Consider the following 21,266-nt stretch of genomic DNA (forward strand, 5'->3'; position numbering starts at 1 on the left):
TCATTCGTTTTCTGGCGATGAATGTAGGCTATCCAAACAGTTGCTTATCTGTCCAATAAAACACATAATATATTAAAGTGTCTTTGGTGTTTCCATGGTTTCTACAAAAAAAAACAGAGGGTAACTTGGGTATGATGTCATTGATAGGTGGTTAAAATAGCTTGTTTCTCTGGATTGAAACATTATTGGAAACATTTTGGATAATGTGTACACAAGTATATAACATTGTATTTAACATTGTTCTAGTGGTTTTTGGATATTCTAATACAAATTATTTTTATTTTTTTACATTTTGTGCCTTTAATGCAGGTTCTTCAATACTTAGCTTAATATGTAGATACTTTTTGGGCCAAAAGTAACAAAGTAGGCCTAGTCTAACAGAAAAGTGTGTCCAATGAATGTACTCTCTCTCCCAAGTCCTCAAACAAAACTGAACAAAAGTGACCAAATAGAGTGGCCAGTTCTGTCTCTCTCATAAGTGCCAAATTGAATGACCATTAGCATTAGAGTCCTTTCTCCCTATTAAGTGACCAAAAAGAATGACCTGAGTTGGCTGAAAAGCGGTATCTCCCAAATAGTTCACCAAAAGAGTCTCTCAGAAAACTGGCCAAATACGTAAAACAAAAAGGGTGATCCAGTGCTGACTTTCAAAACAACAAAACTAAACTTTTCGCGAATAATCTGTCATTAAATTGTGACTGAACTCACTCGATTCTATGCAGCATGCGTGTTTTTGATGTTGCGCGCGTTCGGCGCGTGGGAGACCTCTGTATTTCGCAGCTCGCGCTAGGACTCGAATATTTGTCGGCAGGGGGCGCGAGCCAGTGATATTGCCCGAGAGCAGACTCAGAGCAGTAACTGTAAATCTGGAGAGTGGAGACTTGAAGTACTACGCATTCAACGTGAGACCCTTCAGGATCCGCGCTGTGTCCCCCACTCCCTCCTAGCATATCCCTGTCAACACTTTTCAGCGCGTTATACCTGAATAGCCTACCCTGCAACGTATTGTTCCCGAGAAGATGTTCGGTGTCATTTGATCACGTTTTTGCATCGTTTTAGAAGGGGAGTGAATATCGAGAGACCCACAACACTCAAGTCTGTTGATCCGGATGAACGAACTGGTGAAAAAGTAAAAACTCGCAACAGACTTTGCTCGCGGACAACTTCTCTGGGGCTGAGTGAGTTTCGCTCTCTTCTTATCAAGTGCTCAAGATTGCATGTTATGCATTTACAAATCTCGATTTGAAGTGTTTTAGTTGGGCTACACGTTGGTTTAAAGGGGTGTGCAGAGCTCGTGGAGCACAAGGCGGTAAACAGTTTGCGAAATCAAGCTCCTTTTGCGTGCTTCGTGTGCAGTTAAAAAGTATTTCGATAATGTGTGATATTTTTCTTGCTCATTTGATGTTGTTCTGTCGTCTAAACTTTGCTCCGCGCTCAGGCAAAGTGGAAATACGGCAGAAATGTAGTTTACGCACGTCTCAGTGTGTTTATAAGGGGCCTCAGATGGCTTATCGGCTGCGAAAAGTGTTTGAAAATATTTATTACCCTTGTTAAACCAAGGCCAGAGTTACGAGTTAAACAAGAGTGGGACACATTTGCTGTTTACCCCTGTTTTGAATTTTTGTGACAGCTGGATTTATGCATATGGCGGCTGTCATGCAGGTGTTTGACACAGTGTAGTCAAGTACACTTGGGGTAGGCTATTAGAATGTAATACAGCTGCATTTTTTGATGTTTATAGAATGAATTGTGTATATAGTTTTGGATAATCATCATCATCATCATTATTATTATTTGTGAACCTGGGCCACAAAACCAGTCATAAGGGTCAATTTGTTATAAATGCTGAATAAATAAGCTTTCCATTGATGTATGGTTTGTTAGATTTGGACAACATTTGGCCGAGATACAAATCTGCAATCTGAGGCTGCAAAAAAAATCTAAATATTGAGAAATTAGCATGCATATTACTACTAATAATACATTTATTTATATATTTACGGTAGGAAATGTACAAAATATCTTCATGGAACATGATCTTTACTTAATATCCTAATGATTTTTGGCATAAAAGAAGAATGTATCATTTTGACCCATACAATTTTGTTGCCACAAATATACCCGTGTGACTTATGACTAGTTTTGTGGTCCATGGTCACATTTGTGCTTTGTTTCTTTAATATATAATGAAGTGGAGAATTTGGAGCACTTTGATAACACTAGAATATTTTCAAGAATAATTATAGCTCACATTTCATCCTATGTTCATGTAGTTAGAAATGCTTTTACAGTATTTGTATATTATTAAATGTCACTTTAAAAAAAACTCAAGCCACAAAATGTTACATTTTAATTGTTGCCTTAAATTGTCAAATCAATGTGGTGCTCAAGTAAAATCCTGCAGTGATAACATTTTTGATCATTTTGAATTGTAATACTGATGAATAAGGTGAAGCTTGAAAGACTAAAAACTCAAAACAAGAGAAATCAGAAATTATTCTGAGAACCTCTAGCACTTATTCAGACAGAAATGCCATTGAAATTAGACTGCATTTTATATTTCTAAGCAGATATGACATTACTGTGCAATTCTACAGGTAAAAGCGATGCCATCAAAATTTCCTAATTTCTTCAAAACAGAACGGTCATGAATTCCTGCTTTAAACGAGTCTGAATGCTTCATTCACACAAGTTTCAAGCAACTTGTTATGAAGAGAGAGGTCTTAAGTGTGAGAAGAGTGCAGTAGATTTGTGCATATTCCTAAAACACTTGATAGTTTCACCCAAAAATGAAAAATCGTTCATCAATTGCTCACTCTCGTCTCATGTCGTTCCAATGACTTTGGTTCATCTTTGAAACACAACTGAAGAGATCTTTAATGAAATCTAAAAGAGATTTATGTTCCTCAATTTGAAAGTATTCACCCAAAACTCTGGCGCTGCAAAACGTTCATAAACAGATTGTAAATAAATCCATATTTTAAAGAAAGTTTTTGGGTGAATAATTGGGTGAACTTCTCTTAGATTTCATGAAAAATATCTTCACTTGTGTTCTGGAGATGAACGAAAGTCTTAAGGGTTTGGAATGACATGAGGGTGAGTAATTGTTGAAAACTTGTAATCCCTTTAAATATATTGAACGATTTCCCAGTTTACTCTTTCTGGCTTATTTCATTGTTGTAAAAAAAGGTTACAGGTTGTACAAGTTTCCCGCTCAAGACATGACATGTACAGACCAGCTTATGTTTAAGTTTTTTAAGCTGATTTTCTGTTCACAAAGTGCTTCCCTTAGGAAGATTCTCACATGATAATTGCAAAATGTTATTGACCCTGAAATTCATTATTATTAATTTAAACTCATTATCAAATTGTCGCCATCAATCAGTAAATTGAATTACTTGTTTCAGCTTAATGCTTGTCTGTAATTAAATGTTTAAATGTCCTGTGTCGATTGTAATTGGTTTTTGTGTAGCAGGCTTGCAGGGACATTTTGTGTAGACTGAATACACTATGCACACTCAAAGTGCTGGTAATCAGAAAAGTGTTACCATTTAGGTTAGGCAGCGATTGGGTTAGGGTTAGGGTTAAGGCTGCGATTATCTTTTATGCACAGTTTGTCAGTGCAGGATCAGTAGTAAATGCTGCTCCATGAAGGCACTGTGAGTTTGAGTCGCTTATAACGTGTATTTGAAAAAGCAACACGTGTCAAACATCTTTCCAAACACGAGAAGCATTTATTCCTGTTTAATCAATCAAAGCGTTTCAATCTGTTTTTTCAGCTCACCGATAGTATGATGTTCATAGAGATTTCTCTGAATGACGTGTGCTATCGTTCTTCTGCGTCACATATTTGGAGTACTCTGCGCAAGAGCAACCTCTGGCTTTCAGAGCAGCATTTACTTCTGACCACAGCCTTTCTGCACTGAGAAGCTGCGCATGCAATAATCGCAGCCTTTGCCAAATCGTGTGCGGTTTTATTGTGATTTATCGTGCAGCCCTAGTATGTTCACACTTGGCTGGTTTGGTTCGATAAAAACAAATGATAAAATTCAAATGCGGTTCATTTGAATAAGTGTGAATGCTGCCCTGGTCTCAGTCCGCTTTCAAACAAACTCTGGTGTGGTTCGACTGAAATATGAACGCAACATGGACCAAAAACATGTAAACGAACCAAAAACAGGATGTGATGTCACATGATACAACCCTAAAAAGGACAGAATGCTCAGGCATACCTGTTTCTCTCTCATATCGGCAGGTCTTGATAAATTGTGACATTTCTTGGTTCTTTAGAATCCAGTATTCCCGCAATTCTTTAATAGTTTAATAAAGAACTCTGTCTCATCTTCTGTCAAAACATACCACGCCATCTACGCCAAGTGACCTGTAAATGCGAAAAAACTGTTCCCATTGCAGTTTTGCGAAAATGACGTGCTTCCATTGGGCGCATTTTCAATTCACAATTTCAATTTGCACAATTTGAAGGGTAATTCAAGTTGCGATGTTGCCCATCACAGTTCGGTACAGGCATCAGAACCACGTCTCCTCGCAGCAGATCTTCATTTGTGTGTGCGACGGAGGGATTCCTGCTGCTGTTTTGACTCCTTTACATAAGCTCTACCATCATATGTACGCACATACAACGAACGTCATAAAAAACGTTTTTTTGCATCTTTAGGTTCGGTGTTAACAGTGTGAAAGCTAAGCGAACCTGGAATAAATGTATCATTTTCAATTTTTTGTCCAGACCAAAAGAACCGAACTACACGTGTGAATAAGACACTCTTAAAAACAATTGATGCACTTTCTCAGGAATAATTTCACTTCTCTTAGCAATTTTGTAATTTCATATGTACGCACATACAGCGAACGTCATAAAAAATGTTGTTTTGTATCTTTAGGTTCTGTGTTAAAAATTACAGTGTGAAAGCTAAGCGAACCTGGAATAAATGTATCATTTTCAATTTTTGGTCCAGACCAAAAGAACTAAACTACACGTGTGAATAAGACACTCTTAAAAACAATTGATGCACTTTCTCAGGAATATTTCACTTCTCTTATCAATTTTGTAATTATTTTTAACTATCCCCTTCCAAAGTCATATTTAGTGGAAGTTTGTTCTCCTCGAGTTGACACAGGTGTTACATTTACATTTAATCACTTAGCTGAGGCTTCTATTCATAGCAACTTAAAGCCACAATTATGTAATTTTTCGCCGCTAGAGATCGCTTATTCAAAACTAAGGCGTAGCTTGATGATGTCTGGATTTTGCGGAGCTTTTATTATGCCGCAGACGACCGCCTCCGCTTTTTTTTTATCATATTAGATACATTATTTGAGTGTGTTGAAAGTTGTTATAATGCTACTCCGTGCTTTCGCTTGGCGGCTACTATGAGACACTTGTTCACACTGCAGTAAGATAGATCGATATTAGGCATGGTAAATCATGGTACTCGCAGTAAATCAAGAAAACGAGATTTAAACAATAAGACTAACTTTGTTAAGCTATAACAATGATTCGTTTTCTGTCGATGAATGTATCCAAACGGAAATCGAGAGTAATAGACGATGCACAGACACAGTCCGTGTTCTGGTTAAAAATGCTTATTTCTCTTTATTTAAACATTCTTGGAAACATTTGGGATAATGTAAGTACACAAGTCAACAAAATATATTGGTCTAGTGTTTTTTTGGATATTTTAATCCAAAAATCGTACATATTGTGCCTTTTAAGCTGAGTGCACACTGTATGATTTTGACCACGATTTGGTCGTCTGTAACAAATTTTACAAATCCTAAAAGATTCCTCTGATCCAAGGCGTGTCACTGATTGATGATGTGAAAATCTGGATGTGTTTTCTTGCGGCTGTTTTTAATGCGTCTTGTCCGCCGTACAGTCTGACATTAATGACAACTGAGATGCTACAGTGTGACAATGCTTACAGCGGGGATCAAGTTCATACAGTCTTACAAGCAGCAGTCATAATGGACTATTATAAATCATGCATTGTGCACCCGACTTTACAAATGAGGAGAACAATAGAAGCAATCAAACAAACAATAGGGCCATAATATGTCCCAGGACTGTACATGTTGCAAGTTTTGTAAGTGTTAGTATTAATCTGTTCAAACAGAATAACCACATCTGTAATTCATCACATTACCAATGAACATAATCTGTATTGTGTTATTAATAAACCTCTTTGTATGAATTTGTTTTCTAAAAAAGTGTTTGTGCTACATTTCATCGAAATAAATGCCTTTGAAAAGTTTGGGGTCGGTAAGATTTTTAAAATCTTTTTGAAAGAAGTCCCTTATATTACTATTGTTATATTATTTAATATGATTTAAAAGGACTTTTTCTGTTTTAAAATATTTTAAAATGCAATTTATTCCTGTGATGGCAAACCAGAAAGTGTCAGAAATCTTTCAAGAAACATTTCTTATTATTATCAATGTTAAAAACAGTTGCTGTGCTTAATATTTAGGTGGAAACCATGGTGAATGTTTTCAGGATTCTTTGATTAACAGAAAGTTCAAATGAAGAGGTTTATATGATATATATATAGCCTATACTGAATAAATTAATCATTTAAAAAAAAATCCTACTGACCTCAAACTTTTGAATAGTACAATAATTGTATAATGCAAAGACATTCATACATTTTTAAATGTAGCTTATGTGTCAGACTCTATATCAGAGCAGAGTATGAAGGGCCAAGCGTTACAATGCGCCAGCTTCTGGCTCTCAATGAAAAACGTCTAGACGATTGAAGACCTTTGCAACACAAACAGGTTTGCAAGCACACTCTGCACGAACTTGATTGACCTCAGTTTACCACATGTGTTGGAAGCATGATATCTCTCTCTCTTTCTTGTTTAGAGTCAGCATCGTAAAACTCAGCTCTTGCCATACGCGCACACGCTCCGTTTGGCAGAATCTAGCTCCGTCCCCCTCCAGCAGCCTGCTCTGCTGACCCAAACTTTTCCACTGCCCTTGTGAAATAGGAGCGGCAGAGACGATCAAGTCTCACCAGCCAGAACTGAATACCATCACAAAGCGAAAAGATTCTCATATGCCATTGCTGGCAGAAGCCCACTTTAATCTCTGTTTGAACAGTCCAATGAAGTGTTAAACCCCCGTCTAACCTAGTTAAAATCCCCTTTCCACCAGCATAACCGCAGCACATGCACTTTTCATGGATTTTTGTCTGTGCACATGCAGATCTATCTATAATGGTTTACACAAGGTTTTGTGCTTGTTTCACCATAGCACACTATTTGCTTGCTTGTGCAACTGGGGTGACTGAAATGTCACCTTTGAACCTTGCATATCGTCGTTTGACTAAGTCAATCAGAACTGGAAAAGTTGAATCCTCTCTCTGATATCCTTTTTCTGCAGTAGCAAACACTCTGTAGACTGAGACCTGTGCTACAGTATTGCTACAGTACTAAATAAAATAGCACTGAAATATTTTGTAACAATACTGCCTTACTGAATAAAAGTAATCATTTAAAAAAAGTCCTACTGATCTCAAACTTTTGAACGGTCCTAAATCGCTATAGGAAAGGTTGAATCCTCTCTGATTTGCAGTAGCCAAACGCTCTGTAGACTGAGACCTGTGCTACAGCAATTGCAGTAATCGCATTTAAAGATAAAGCTAGAATCAGATTACAACTGTAAATTCAGAGATGCTTGCGATGTTGCAAAGTTACATATGGACGGAACGCTATTGAGATAGCAATTGTTAAAGGAACACGCCGACTTTTTGGGACTTTAGCTTATTCACCGTATCCCCCAGAGTTAGAGAAGTCCACACATACCATTCTCATCTCCGTGCGTGTCATAACTCTGTCTGGCGCACCCACCGCTAGCCTAGCTTAGCACAAAGACTGGAAGTAAATGGCTCCAGCTAGCCTACTGCTCAATAAGTGACACAATAATAGCAACATTTTCCTATTTACATGTTGTGATGTGTATAGTTACATTGTGTACTAAGACCGGCGGAAAATTAAAAGTTGCGATTCTGTTGAGAGAACTATTCTCTCATTCCTGCGTAATAATCATGGAACTTTGAGCCGTACCATGGGTGCAGCGGCGCAATGATATTACGCAGCGCCTGAAAATAGTCCCCAGCACGCTCTCTGTGCAAGCAGGTTGTCATGTTGGTTATGTTGACGGAAGTTAGCTTATTTTCAGGTGATGTCATTGTCTGGCTATCACCAGACCAAGCTCAATTTAAGATTGAACATTGGTCAGGGGAGTCTGCTATGTATTTTCTACTGCACAAGAGGCGTGATAAACAAGCATAAATTAAATGACTCTGTACACAGTTGGATAGTCCTTCAACTAATCAGACCACAATGGGCAACGAGCCATCTAGGGCTGCAACGACGCGTCGACGTCGTCGATGACGTCGACTACGAAAATACGTCGACGTGCGTGAAATGCGTCGACGCGTCGGCGGCACATTATTTACATTCTAGAATGGAACAGAACTAGAATAATGACAGCTTCTGCTCCTGGGCATAGTGAAAATGATCATTTATCATATAAAGCCAGACCGCGACATTCAAAAGTGTGGGAGTACTTTAAACAGAAGCCGAATAAAACTGTGCTTTGTTCGCTCTGTAACGCCGGTTTCACACTGAGCAGAGCAGAAGCTGTGCGCGTGGAGAGCGGGAGCTTTCACACTGCCAGTCAGTGTTGCCAAGTCCGCTTTTTTTCCCACGGAATTGGGCTACTTCTACACTGTTGCCGCGGGCTGTGTCTCATGTCCGCGGGTTGAAGCAAAAAAACACAAATATTTAACCCCCCGAACGCGATGTTTACCAGAGAACCTCCCCGAAACGCGATTGGGCTTGTTTTGGGCTAGTTTTGAGTAACGAATGGTTGGGTTTTGTTGTGTAAACCTGGCAACCCTGCTGCCAGTGTTCTCTCCATGGTTCTCTCGCGCAGCTGAACGCGCCACGCGTGTATTGCAACAGACGGTCACATTTTCCGGGGTTCTTCTCCGACCCCTGTACGTCTCGTGCTTTTATTTATTATGGGCTGCATATATCTCCTGTTAATGCGACCCGGTTCCGCTCTGTCCCAAACACATATGCATAATAACATGCTGTATATAGGTAGTTTGCATGATTAAAGTAACATTAAAGTTAAGATATGCCTCTAGCTTTAATCATTTAAATATGTCTTTGAAGTTTGGGCAAAAACTTCTGGCAGCTTTAGTCGTTTTTTATGCACATGTATCTTCAAAATAGATGACTAGTTATACATTAAAACTATGCTGAAAGCTCCTGTATGTGAACCTTTTGCAGATAAATACAAGTGCATTTTCGTTTACTATTGACACAAATCAATAAGTAAATCATACTCAACTACTATAGTAAACAACTTTTCCTAATTAGGCCTACTCTGTATACATTTTATGATGAATAGTATCATTATATATTATGTTTAAAAAGCTTCTTGTGTTCATATATTTCATTATAATTAATATTGTCATCATTCATTGATTTCATGTTAAAATAATATACAAATTCACTACCCTATTGAAATACAATAATCAGTAAAAAAAGAATAATAAGACTAATCTGGAAAAATAATCGTTAGATTAGTCGACTAATCGAAAAAATAATCGTTAGATTAGTCGACTAATCGAAAAAATAATCGTTAGATTAGTCGACAGAAAAAATAATCGTTAGTTGCAGCTCTAGAGCCATCGCTTCTCTATCCGTCATTGTGTTAAACCCGCCAATAGCGCACCAGGTGGATAAGCCAGTCTGTGATTGTTTCCCACAAAAGTGTAACAGAAGCAGTAGAAATGAATGTACAGGTTTCCAGATTGAGTTGCAGGGCGAAATGAAATCGCCGGCAGATCAGGCTGGGTTTACCCAGTCTAGCGATGTCACTTATTGAGCCGAACAACTTGACCAGCCCTCAAACGTCATTTTACTGACGACCACAAAACGCTTGCTCTTGAGGTTTACCCAGTCTAGCGATGTCACTTATTGAGCCGAACAACTTGACCAGCCCTCAAACGTCATTTTACTGACGACCACAAAACGCTTGCTCTTGAGGTTTACCCAGTCTAGCGATGTCACTTATTGAGCCGAACAACTTGACCAGCCCTCAAACGTCATTTTACTGACGACCACAAAACGCTTGCTCTTGAAAGAGGGGTCAGTACCCAGTTTATTTGGACCAGCTTGCTCCTCAGAATCACAACCTGTATGTATGAATAATTATTGATTTATATATTATATATTGAACGAGTGTTCAAAATATGTTGTTTTGTGTTTAACAAAGTTTTCGGCTAACTCACGTTATTAATGTCTTACTAAAATCCTTCTGCTAATCAGCTGTGGGCCACTATTACCTAAAACTGTGTCTATTAATGCAGATTGTGCGTCATTCAAACATAAAAGATGGAGCAAGATTTGTTTTACAAGCTTTAATGTTACATAAGTCATTCACGTTAGTGCTCGGCTTACATATGCGCTGTTATTGATACAGTTCCCGCATGTAATAAATTAGAAATATACACATGGGTTTGTTGATGGTCATACTCTTGTTAATGCTGATGGTGAGGAATTACAGTTGCAACATCTCATATGTACCTCAAACTGAGTAGCTTATCACTGAGAAACGTCCTGCTCAAGCCGTCCTTACTAGTTCTTCCAATGTTTCATCATCGGACTCGCGCTCGGATTGATATTGGTATCATTACTGTCTTTACATTGTGTACAATCGCTGAGGACTGAGGAAGCCTCCAGAGCTGAAGTTCAGTTATGGTAATGGCCGTTTAGCTTCTGACCGTGCTGTAAGCGGTAGACCAATCACAACAGACTGGGCCATCTGGCCAATCAGAGCAGAGTGGGCTCAGGAAAAGGAAGGATTTAGAGAGACTAATTCATCCAATAAGTCGTTTGAGAATCATTGAAAAATGTGTTGATGTGCAATGTATATTATGAAAAAAAATAACTGTTTTTTTGACCTTTGATGCATGTAAACCTGTTGTAGGAGACAGAAATACATTACAATATTGCATTACTCATAAACAGTAATTAATAATTTTACATTATCAGCTGATTGAGACTCTTCTGGAGCGGAAGCATTTTGGGGTTTTGATTTGACATTAGAAATGTCATTTGCATTTCAATTTAAATGTTTTCATTCATTTAACAGACTCTTTTATCCAAAACGACTTGCCAATGAGGAATATAACAAGCTATTCATCTTAAAGAGGCTGTGCTAGTAATACAAAGTTTCAGACATCAGTTAGAATAGTACAAGCTAGAACAGGGAGGGATTAAGGAATATTGAAAGCATAGACAAAGAAATAGTGAAAGCATAGATGAAGAATAAATGTTTTCCCCCAAGCAGGATACAGTTAAGTGCTTGAGAAGGAGATATTTTTGTTTGTTTGTTTTTATGAACAGACCAGATTTCTCCCAACATTGGAACGAAGAGTTTTTCCTAGTTTTATTTGGCATTAAATAAAGTACATAAATGGAAAAGTAATGTGTGCAGTTTTTATTTGAAAAACTGACTTGGATAATATGGTGTAAATTTGACAACTATAATATTATGTAACATATAGGGCCCTATCTTGCACCCAGCGCAATTGACTTTGTACACCGACGCATGTGTCATTCCTATTTTGCACCCGCGCAAAGCGCGCTTTTCCCTCCACAGAAGCACGTCGCTAAACTAGTGAATGAACTTGCGCTACCTGGGCGGTTCAGCGCAAAAAAGGAGGCGTGTTCCGGCGCAAACAATCCCTGGTGCTATTTTGCTGTTCCATTAAACAATTGCGCCACTGACCAGAAAAAAACCTAGTCTAAAGTCAGTGGCGCGTTGCGCGTTGTTCATTATGCTATTTTAAGGGCGCATGCTTGACCATAATGTATAGCGTGCACAACGCGCATACACTTTGCTCATGTAATCTACACAGATGCAACAGTTATTTTTGCAAATCATAAATTGTTACACTAAAAAAATATTAACACATGAGATGACGGAAATCATTGTGGTGTGCCACGAAGATGTGAAAAAATAGGCATAAATCTAGCTTACAAATTATTCAGGCTAATTGTAGTCTAATAATTAAGGAGACCTGTTTGCCCAATAGTGGCAACTTCTGGCAAGACATATATGTATATAAGGACATCTAACAAATTGGTTTGTCCGTCAAGAACCAGGAAAAAAAATCGGTGAGGGTGGACGCAGCGATGTCCTCTGCTGGCGTCAGGTCCTGAGTAGAGGCAGATCCACCTCCCGTTACACGGCGTGCCCGATTGATGCTGGCAAGCTTGGACTTTCCCCGTCTTCTGATGTCATTGTAGCGTTTGCGGCACTGGTGCGACGTCCTGGGGATGCCAGCTGATGAAACAATTGTGGCTATTTCCTGCCACGCCTGTTTAACCGACGCTATTTTGGGTGGGTTTCTCCCATCCCCATACAACACAACTTCTCTGTCTTTCACTGCTCTTACAAGCACATCAGTCTCCTCGGCTGTGAACCGCTCCTGGCGTGCGCCTGGTAAATACGCCATAATAACAGCAATCCATAATGGAACTTGCGCACCTGCTTTTACAGGGAATGTTGGATGACGCTCTGATTGGTTTATTCACGTTACGCCCAAACCACACCTATGAATAATGAAGCTACTTCAGACCAACCCATTTTCGATTTGCGCCGGGCGCAAGAGCCATTTAGCCATTTAAAAGGACGCGCCTTCGTCCCTTGTACACACCCATGTACACACCCCAACCTCTTGACCCTTCCCCCACGTCAAATCAGGCACACAAAGCGAGGCGCAAAGAAAAATGAAGCGCAAAGGAAAGCTTGCGCCGCAGAGGCACGGATGACGGAAACGCGGATTTAAAGGAGCGGCGCAAAGGTGTTGCAAAGTCAATGCTGCAAGTTTTACTTTGCTAAACTTGATTTTTTCTCTCAGTGGTAACTTTTCTTTTGCAATTACTATTTTTTTACTTGCAAAAAAGCATTTTTTTCTCAATATTCTATTTTTTTTGCAAAAATTTTTTTTTTTTTTGCAAAACATGGTGTTATTTTGCAGATATATGTGGCCCTATTTTGACTCCATATTTATCCCGCCGGGAAAATAGCAACAGCGCCGAGACCCGCCCACAAAGTTACTTGCGCTTCGCGCTTTGACACTTGCGTTTCAGATCGTTAAAATAGGGCGCATAATGTTATTTGATAAAAATACATATGATTGTGTAACATGTTACCCCATCACTCATAGTAATGGATTGATTCATCTGTAGTTTCAGCACAGTTTGCTAAAGGTGATGTCCACATGTTTGCTTAACATCATGAGCTCAGAAGAACTGGAAATAGGTCTCAATGCACATAGATTCAGTCATTCAGAATTAATCTCTGATTGATTGTCTGAGTGCTGTTATAAAGTTGCTAAATAGGTGCCATTTAGCGCAGTTTAACGACCGAGCACATCACCGCTCACAGATTTAGTATTACTTAATGTATGACTCAGTGACATTTTATTATATAGTACAGAGATCAACAGGTTTGAAACGGTTAACATTACATGTATTTATAGTCACTGCTAATTTTGGAGGTTATTAATTCAGTCTTGGATTTTGGCCAAACAGTAATGATACTCTATTGCTTGTTAAACTGAGCTCTAGACTTGTTACCTTACACTGTAAAAAAGGATTTTTTTGGTATCACATTTTCAAAATGTATAATTCAGTGTGTCACTTGCTGTTTCTTTTTTAATTGTTTTAAAATGTACTAGCAATTTCTGAGTGGAAATTATTTCTGCACCAACTGTTTTTCAGTGTAGTAGTTCATTTAGTTAAGCCTTGCCTATAACAGTCAGTGTTCAGAAGTTTTGTGTTTGCAAATGCGCCCAGAATTGTGAAGATGTGAAAATGGTGATTTCTGACCTTTATTCCACTCAAAAGGTCATCCATTTAAGCAGAAATTCAACCCAGCACCAGATCCATTTATTAGGGTTGTAATCATTACAATTCTGACAGACGGTGAACTGTCATTATATTATATTATATTATTTAAATATATAGTGTAAACCTACTTTACAAACCATAATATGGAATTTCTTAAGGTGCAGATCAGGGATCGACGGAAGTGTAATTTTGAATACATTTTTAAAAGACAATTATATTACATAATATACTTTTTTTTACTACATTATTTGGGCATTATATTTATTTGAGTTATGTGTCTTGCATTGACATCTAGAGAGTGGTAATGGTGCATCTTTGTGGTTTGTGTGTGGAATGTTAAGGACTGGTTGAAACCCACAGTGATAGCAATAATTTCTTTACATCAAGTTTTGCTCTGAATACTTCAAGCTGCAAATAAATCGGGAAAAAAACTGGGTTGTCATTCACTAAAGCGCACATTGCGACTGACGCAAATCAGACCTGTTTACTTGCACAACCCACTGCAGCGCTGCTCAGATATATATGGGTTTGTTTGTCTGCACTACGGCTGACTATGAGGGATTTAAAAGAGAAACATTACAGTAACATTTGTTTCAAAGACATGGTCCTCAAATGACAAAAATGTAAATGGTGTCCAAGATGGGCCGTGTTATCAACAGCAGACATATTTTGGAGGTTAAAGGGTGAGAAGCATTGCCTAATATGCATGCAGTGCTGGAGCAATCTGTGAAGCACTCAAGAAGCGGGAAATTCTTTCAGCCAATCCGATTTAAGGGAGGTTCCACCCTCCTCCCTCTCGGGGCTATCTGGACAATCAGGCCCTCTGTGCATACTGCCATGCCCCTTTAACTCCCTCATGGGGTCGGACCCTAATGGCCCTCCCAGTATATCCAAACACTCCACATGGCGGAAATGCGACTGCAAACTCAAACAGAGAGTGTTTGGATATGCCTCATATAATTGCCATTATTATAATATATAGGGTTCAGTAAGAATTTTTAAGAAACTAAAGGCTAGATTTACTAACAGCTTGCGCCAGCGCAAAACCTTTTTTTTGCATTAAAAAAAAACTACTGTCAATATTTACTAAATACACGCAGTGAAAAAATAGCTTTGAAAAGGCGTGGACAGGGTTATTTTTGCCTTAGACCTTATTGCATATGCATTTGTAGAAGATTCCCTGTCAGACGCAAAATGTATGGGATGAGAGTATTTAAATGAATCATGCAAGGTGATTTACTAAGGTTTACGCTCGTCAGTTTACTGGTGTTTGCGCCATTATTTACCACCCAAAAAAGCATGTCTTAAACCAGACTCTAACTGATAGATTGTGTTGGTCATTATGGAAATGATCCGGCTGTGTCTGTGTTTGCTCGTATTCAGTAGATCACACGTAGAAATTTCCAGTACCATCGCTCTTTTTTGGAATTGCGCTCTCATGCTAATTTGCCCTGTTTAGTAAATCTGGCCCTAATACTGTTAGATTACACTCTAAAAAATGCTAGGTTAAAAACAACCCAAGTTGGGGTGAAAATGGACTAACCCAGCAATTGGGTTGTTTTAACCCAGCGATTCGGTTGCTTTAAGCAAACATTTAACCCAGCTGCTGGGTTAAAACGACCCATTCACTGGGTTAAAACAACCCATTTGCTGGGTTAGTCCATTTTCAACCCAACTTGGGTTGTTTTTAACCCAGCATTTTTAGAGTGTACATTGACAATAATAAAGACATTTATGATGTTATTAAAGATTTTAAAAATGCTGTTCTTTTGACCTTCCTGAAAGATTCCTGAAAAAAAAACGTATCACTGTTTCCTCATAAATATTAAGTAGCACAACTGTTTGCAACATTCATAATAATAAGAAATGTTTCTTGAGCACCAAATCATCATATTAGAATGATTTCAGAAGGATCATGTGACACTGAAGACTTGGAGTAATTATGCTGAAAATTCAGCTTTTCCATCACATTATTATTTTACATGTCATTTTAAATTGTAATAATATTTAGTAACACAATATTACTTGTTAAACGGAATTTTTGATCAAATACATGCAGCATAGAGACAGAGCGACACGCGTCATAATCTGAAGACCATGCCCACCGGGGGCGAAAACAATCAAACCGTATCCATTGACTTTGTATTGCGTGAGGCTGCCTCCTTGTCATTTCGGACTTATAATAAAAAAAACAGAACAATGTATAAAAGCTGATATGTGACAAGGTGTACAGCAAACAAGCTAAACAAAACCCAGAAGTTTTTATAAGCTGTTGTGTTGACCCAAAAAACGAGCGTTTAAGGACAAAAAAGTGGATTCAAGCCATTGAGACATTGCTATATTACACTGAGAACTACACCCACTGGAGGGGAACGTAATCAGAGACAGGAAATATAATATATAAAACTGACATTTGGATATTTGATACCCTGGATGCCAGATATTTGACTTAACGACAAAATGTTTACTGCACACATAGGCATATTGAGGTATACTGAGTGTCAGGATCCCAAAATGTACCCATTCTTCCTGCTGAAGCTTCACGTCTTATTGCCTATCCACTTTTATCTCCTTAAACGCTCGTTTTTTTTGGTCGACAGCTTATAAAAACATATTTCTGTGTTTTTTTTTAGCTTGTTTGCTGTACAGCTTGTCACATAGCAGCTTTTAGACATTGTTCTGTTTTTTGGTATAAGTCCGAAATGACAAGGAGGCAGCCTCCCGCAATGCAAAGTAAATGGAGAGCGTTGGATTGTTGGATTAATTTACTCTATTTTAGTCTATCAATAATGGTACATAATAATAGTTTGCTAAATGCAATATAGTCACATAGACCAGCTAATAAGCATCGGACTGGCTGTCAGTCTGGGTGTATAGGGCATTTTACACAATTTCACTGTGTGATAGCAGCATTCCTGTGAGGAATGGGGCCTCTTTACTACCTGACGGAGAAGGGCCGTCTCTGTAAGAAGGATAGAGAGGATCAAGTGGTTTTCAGGCGAGTTTGTTGACTCTGTATGCTCAAGACATGAGACAAAATCACATCATTTTGTATAATATTTGGCTTAAATATAATCATCATATGCCTTTTCAAGGAGTTTAACTAGCTTCTATTTGAGTCAGCTTTGTGAATGTGAATACAAAATACAGAAGTACTCAATTTAAGTATCAAAATAAAATGAGACAGGGTTCTGAAACCTGCATGTTGTTATTCTAGCATTGTTAGATGTTGAGATGGGGTGAAGCTACAGGTCAAATGCAACAAAGCCAGTTATTTGCTGACTGTGTATTTTCCCACATTTGGAAATTATAGCCTGGTGCTGTTTTTAACCATCCACTGCCAAGTGCAGAAGAAAAATAGCTCTGAAGCCAAGTTTTTAAGGCCTAAAATCATTAATCGAATCATATTCAGAAACGCATCAGGATGCGGCAAGTCTAAACAACATTTATTGGCCCATTGTATTTACTAATTGCCACTTGATTTTATTTCATGTAATTTATTTGACTCTTTTAATCCATCTCTGTTTGTCTCTTTTTTTATTAGACTTTTAAGATCAAACTCATCAGTGCCAAAGTGCCACTGACCTCTCTATGATTTGTGGTGGTGGCCAAACAAATATAGTGTACTTATTTTTAGCCTAACCCATGGGCTAGCTGGATAGAACCTGTTCTGTCTGTATGCTTATGTCAGTAATTTCTCACTATGTCACATTGTCATCACCATTTCAGACAAACCATTATCTCTTTTATGGAATAATATTGCAAAAAGGCCCAAAAGTGGTGAGGGCGAAGAAACATTGACAGAATCAACTGAGCACAAACTGCAAATCCACATACACATACATAAAGCACAAAATGAATAATGGCAACTTGTCAGCGGTATTTCTGCCACACATCTAGCACTAATATAAGTCGAAGCCGGTTTTCTTTATGCTTCATTCCATAAGAGATGATGTTTCACCAGGACCTTTAGCTGAGATAGCATGAACGGTTGACATTTTGAAAGGTTTTCTGTCGCCCTAGCATAATTTTATAATGGAAATTCTAGTTTAACACGGTAAATGTGGAAACATTGTGATGCATCCCCCGCACAGCCTGCATGCTTAAAAGACCCCTGGTAACCCACAGATAATGACAAACCCACGTATGGCTGGAAGTGCTGAGTGTCGCAGAGGTTGTGTCTGGTTGTTAATTGTCTGGTTTCCTCGTATAGGGTTTCACACAGACCAGCTAAGAATTAATGGCAGTAACAGCCAGTGGCGTGAAGGAGTAGGGAAATGAATTGGAGATGCTGAGGAGATGTCCCTGGGGCTCTCTAGGGGTTTGAGCTCAGTATTTGTCAGAGGGGTGTCATCCGGGAGCACCACTAATAATGATTTTTCTTTTCTTATTTTACCGCACAGGGAGACAGCAGAAGCTATGGCTTACTCTCTCTCTCTCAGTCTGCTCTACCTGGGCTTGCTGTGTGAAAACGGACTGGTGTCCGGACGAGGATCCAAGCTGTTCGCTCCAGGTACTGCACCTACAGTCAAAAACATGTGTCATTTCACTTTACCACAGAAGTCTGATTTGCAATCAAGTTTGTCAGTCTACACAAGGTAGAATGATATTCACAAACAATGAGTTCTTGAATGCATCAGTTTACGCTATTTTTTAAAATGTTGGCTTATGTAAATTTGCATCAGATGGATGTCTTTGGCTGCTTTGTCAGTTGTGCTTACTGCTCACTGCAGCATTTGCAAAAATGTGCTTTGCATTTAGGTGAAACTTCATGGTTTTTGCTTTATTTTGTTGTAAAATAATAATTTAAGAAATTATTAAAGCTGATTGTCACATTATATGTATGACACTTGTACATTTTCTTGTCAAAATTCATGCTGCTCCCACAAATATTACACAACATAATAGCTAGGCTACTTCATAAATCACCCAGTCTTTTGATGAAGACGGTTGCTATTAAAAAGTTAATTAAAAAAACTTTGTCAAAAAAATTGTCAACTCCAAATATCAATTTCATAGCACAAGACACGTTTTATGATCATTTTAAGACATTAAATGTATGTAATACATACTTTTAATCCATTAAATTCAGGAACACTGAATTAACATCTTCATCAAAAGAATGGGTGAGTTATGAAGTTGGCATGTCATACCTATATGGGGTCGGCGGAGCAGCCCGGAGTATTTTGATGAGAAAATGACACCTCTGGCCATTGATTCTGTCGGGTCGTTTATCAGTCACGGATACTGTACGGACAATCTGACCCAATATGGCTCAGTTTTTCTTTATATCTTGCTCTGTCGAGCGGCAAAAGTGATTTTACACAGGCTAAACTGGGTTAACCCATGCATTTACATTGTGGGGGAATGGACTGTTTTCCCCCACGCTGACTCCGCCCCCACGTCACGCCCCCCAGCTATGACACAACGCCGACCAAGTCTATAAATTATACTAATTAACAACAAATAATTAATATTAATTAATAATACTAATAATACTTAATAATAATAATTATGTATTATTTTATTATTTATTTAGTAATTTAAAAAGTAAATGACTAAAATTAATAAATACTAAAACATTTTTTAATAATATAATATTTATTTATTTAATATTATTTATTTATAAATAATTGTAGTAAATGTACATGTAACATGTTAAAATGTCACGATCACAGAATTAAAAGTCCCCATGAAATCAAAATTTTATATTTTTCTGTCCAATCAAATGCTCCCTGGAATCTGAAGCGTCCCGTTCCCTACACTATAAATTGACACTGAAGCTGTGGCTGAAATCGTTCACTTGTTCACATCTTTACTATTTTTTTGCTATAAGGTGAATTAGGGGTGTGCCATATCATACCGTCCACGTTAATACCGGTATACATTTTTTCATGATAAAAAATGTCATATCACGATATCAATAATATAGCGGTGCGATGACGTATGGCGCATTTACGTTCCCTAGCGCGCACAACAACAACACCTGTCTGAGAGTAAGAGCAGCATGTCAGCCTCCGATGACGATTTAGTACCTAAAAAGGGAGCTACTTGATTACAAGAGGTCAGCCCTCTTGACAACTGACAAAACACTGACAACTTAAAGCTGTTATTGATGTTTGCAGTGCAATATTTGACCGGAAGGGTAACATTGGCGGTTATTTTCGTCAGTTGCAGCTCGTTAGATCTAGTATTCTGCCTGCTTTGAATCAGACACAGAGATAAAGTAGAGCGTAAGATTACATTTATTTGAATGAATGGATTATAGCATTTATTTTGATTATTATCCAAATAAGAGAGATTCGTACCTGCTTGACTGCGTCTGTTCAGCGTCTCTCTTAACAGCGAAGATGTGTGTTTATTACTTAAAAATAGCGATGTAACCCCATCGTTGCTGAGAAATATAATGTAGTGATCCAGTAATTTGGCTATTTTATTGCTAAAAGTCGCGGGGCGTTAATAACAAGTTTCTGTGCTCATGAATGAGCAGCGCAATCTCTGCTCTCTCTCTGTATGCGAGTGACGCCTGCGTGTGTGTGCGTGTGTGCTTCAATACATGCACACTTTTATGTCATTCTGATTCAAATCATTCACATTGAACGATTCTGTGGACAGTTTACATGAGACGTTATCTAAACCGATCTGGTGTTGCTGTAAGAAACTAAAAATAAATTCTACGCAGTTGAAGTAGAAAGTGCCTGGGACAAACGCTGTCAGAAGAGATGTCTGTGTCATTATTCCAACATTATCTCCATAACTTGCTACGAAATAAAAAGTTTAACACTTCAGAAAAATTAACTTTCCTCTAGTCAACATTATAACATTATATTTTTATTCCGATTGAGGTGTTTATATGGAGCATTTTCATTCGTTTTGGACTTTTAAACCGATTACAGTGCTCCATATAAACGCAATTTAGCTGCAATAACCAATTCAACTTTATTCCATATATTTTTTTCTATATCGTCATAAATATCGTTATTGCAAATATTCTTGAAATGTCGTGATATAATTTTGAGGCTATATCGCCCACCCCTATGGTGAATAGCACATAGGGAACAATTCAGACAGTGTAAATATGTTTTCCATTGGGGTGGATGACGTCTGCTCCGGTCCACAGACACAGTAGCACAGAGCGGATCATATGCACGAGTCGGTGCAGACCACAAAGCATATCGGACCCATTTGAATTCTACACAGAATGCTCGATATGTCCCGCCCTGTCTTCATGTTTCAGTGGAAATTACGTCACACTGTGTGAGTTTCAAGGCACTTCAGTGGGCCTTTAAACTGTAGATGTCTGTGCCAGA

General features: G+C 38.3%; 1 protein-coding gene across 1 annotated transcript in view; it reads left to right on the forward strand.

Annotated features, from left to right (window-relative positions):
• The first annotated feature begins 848 nt into the window (after positions 1 to 848).
• The window catches only part of ghra (growth hormone receptor a), a 46,207-nt gene continuing 25,789 nt past the window's right edge, over positions 849 to 21,266 (forward strand). The window contains exons 1-2 of the mRNA XM_079826544.1: positions 849 to 1,178; positions 18,360 to 18,469. Of these exons, the coding sequence (XP_079682670.1) occupies positions 18,376 to 18,469 (94 nt within the window). The 5' untranslated portion in view covers positions 849 to 1,178; positions 18,360 to 18,375. The remainder of the gene's footprint in view (positions 1,179 to 18,359; positions 18,470 to 21,266) is intronic.

The sequence above is a fragment of the Gobio gobio genome (assembly GCF_949357685.1).
Source record: "Gobio gobio genome assembly, chromosome: 10".
Lineage (NCBI taxonomy): Eukaryota > Metazoa > Chordata > Actinopteri > Cypriniformes > Gobionidae > Gobio > Gobio gobio.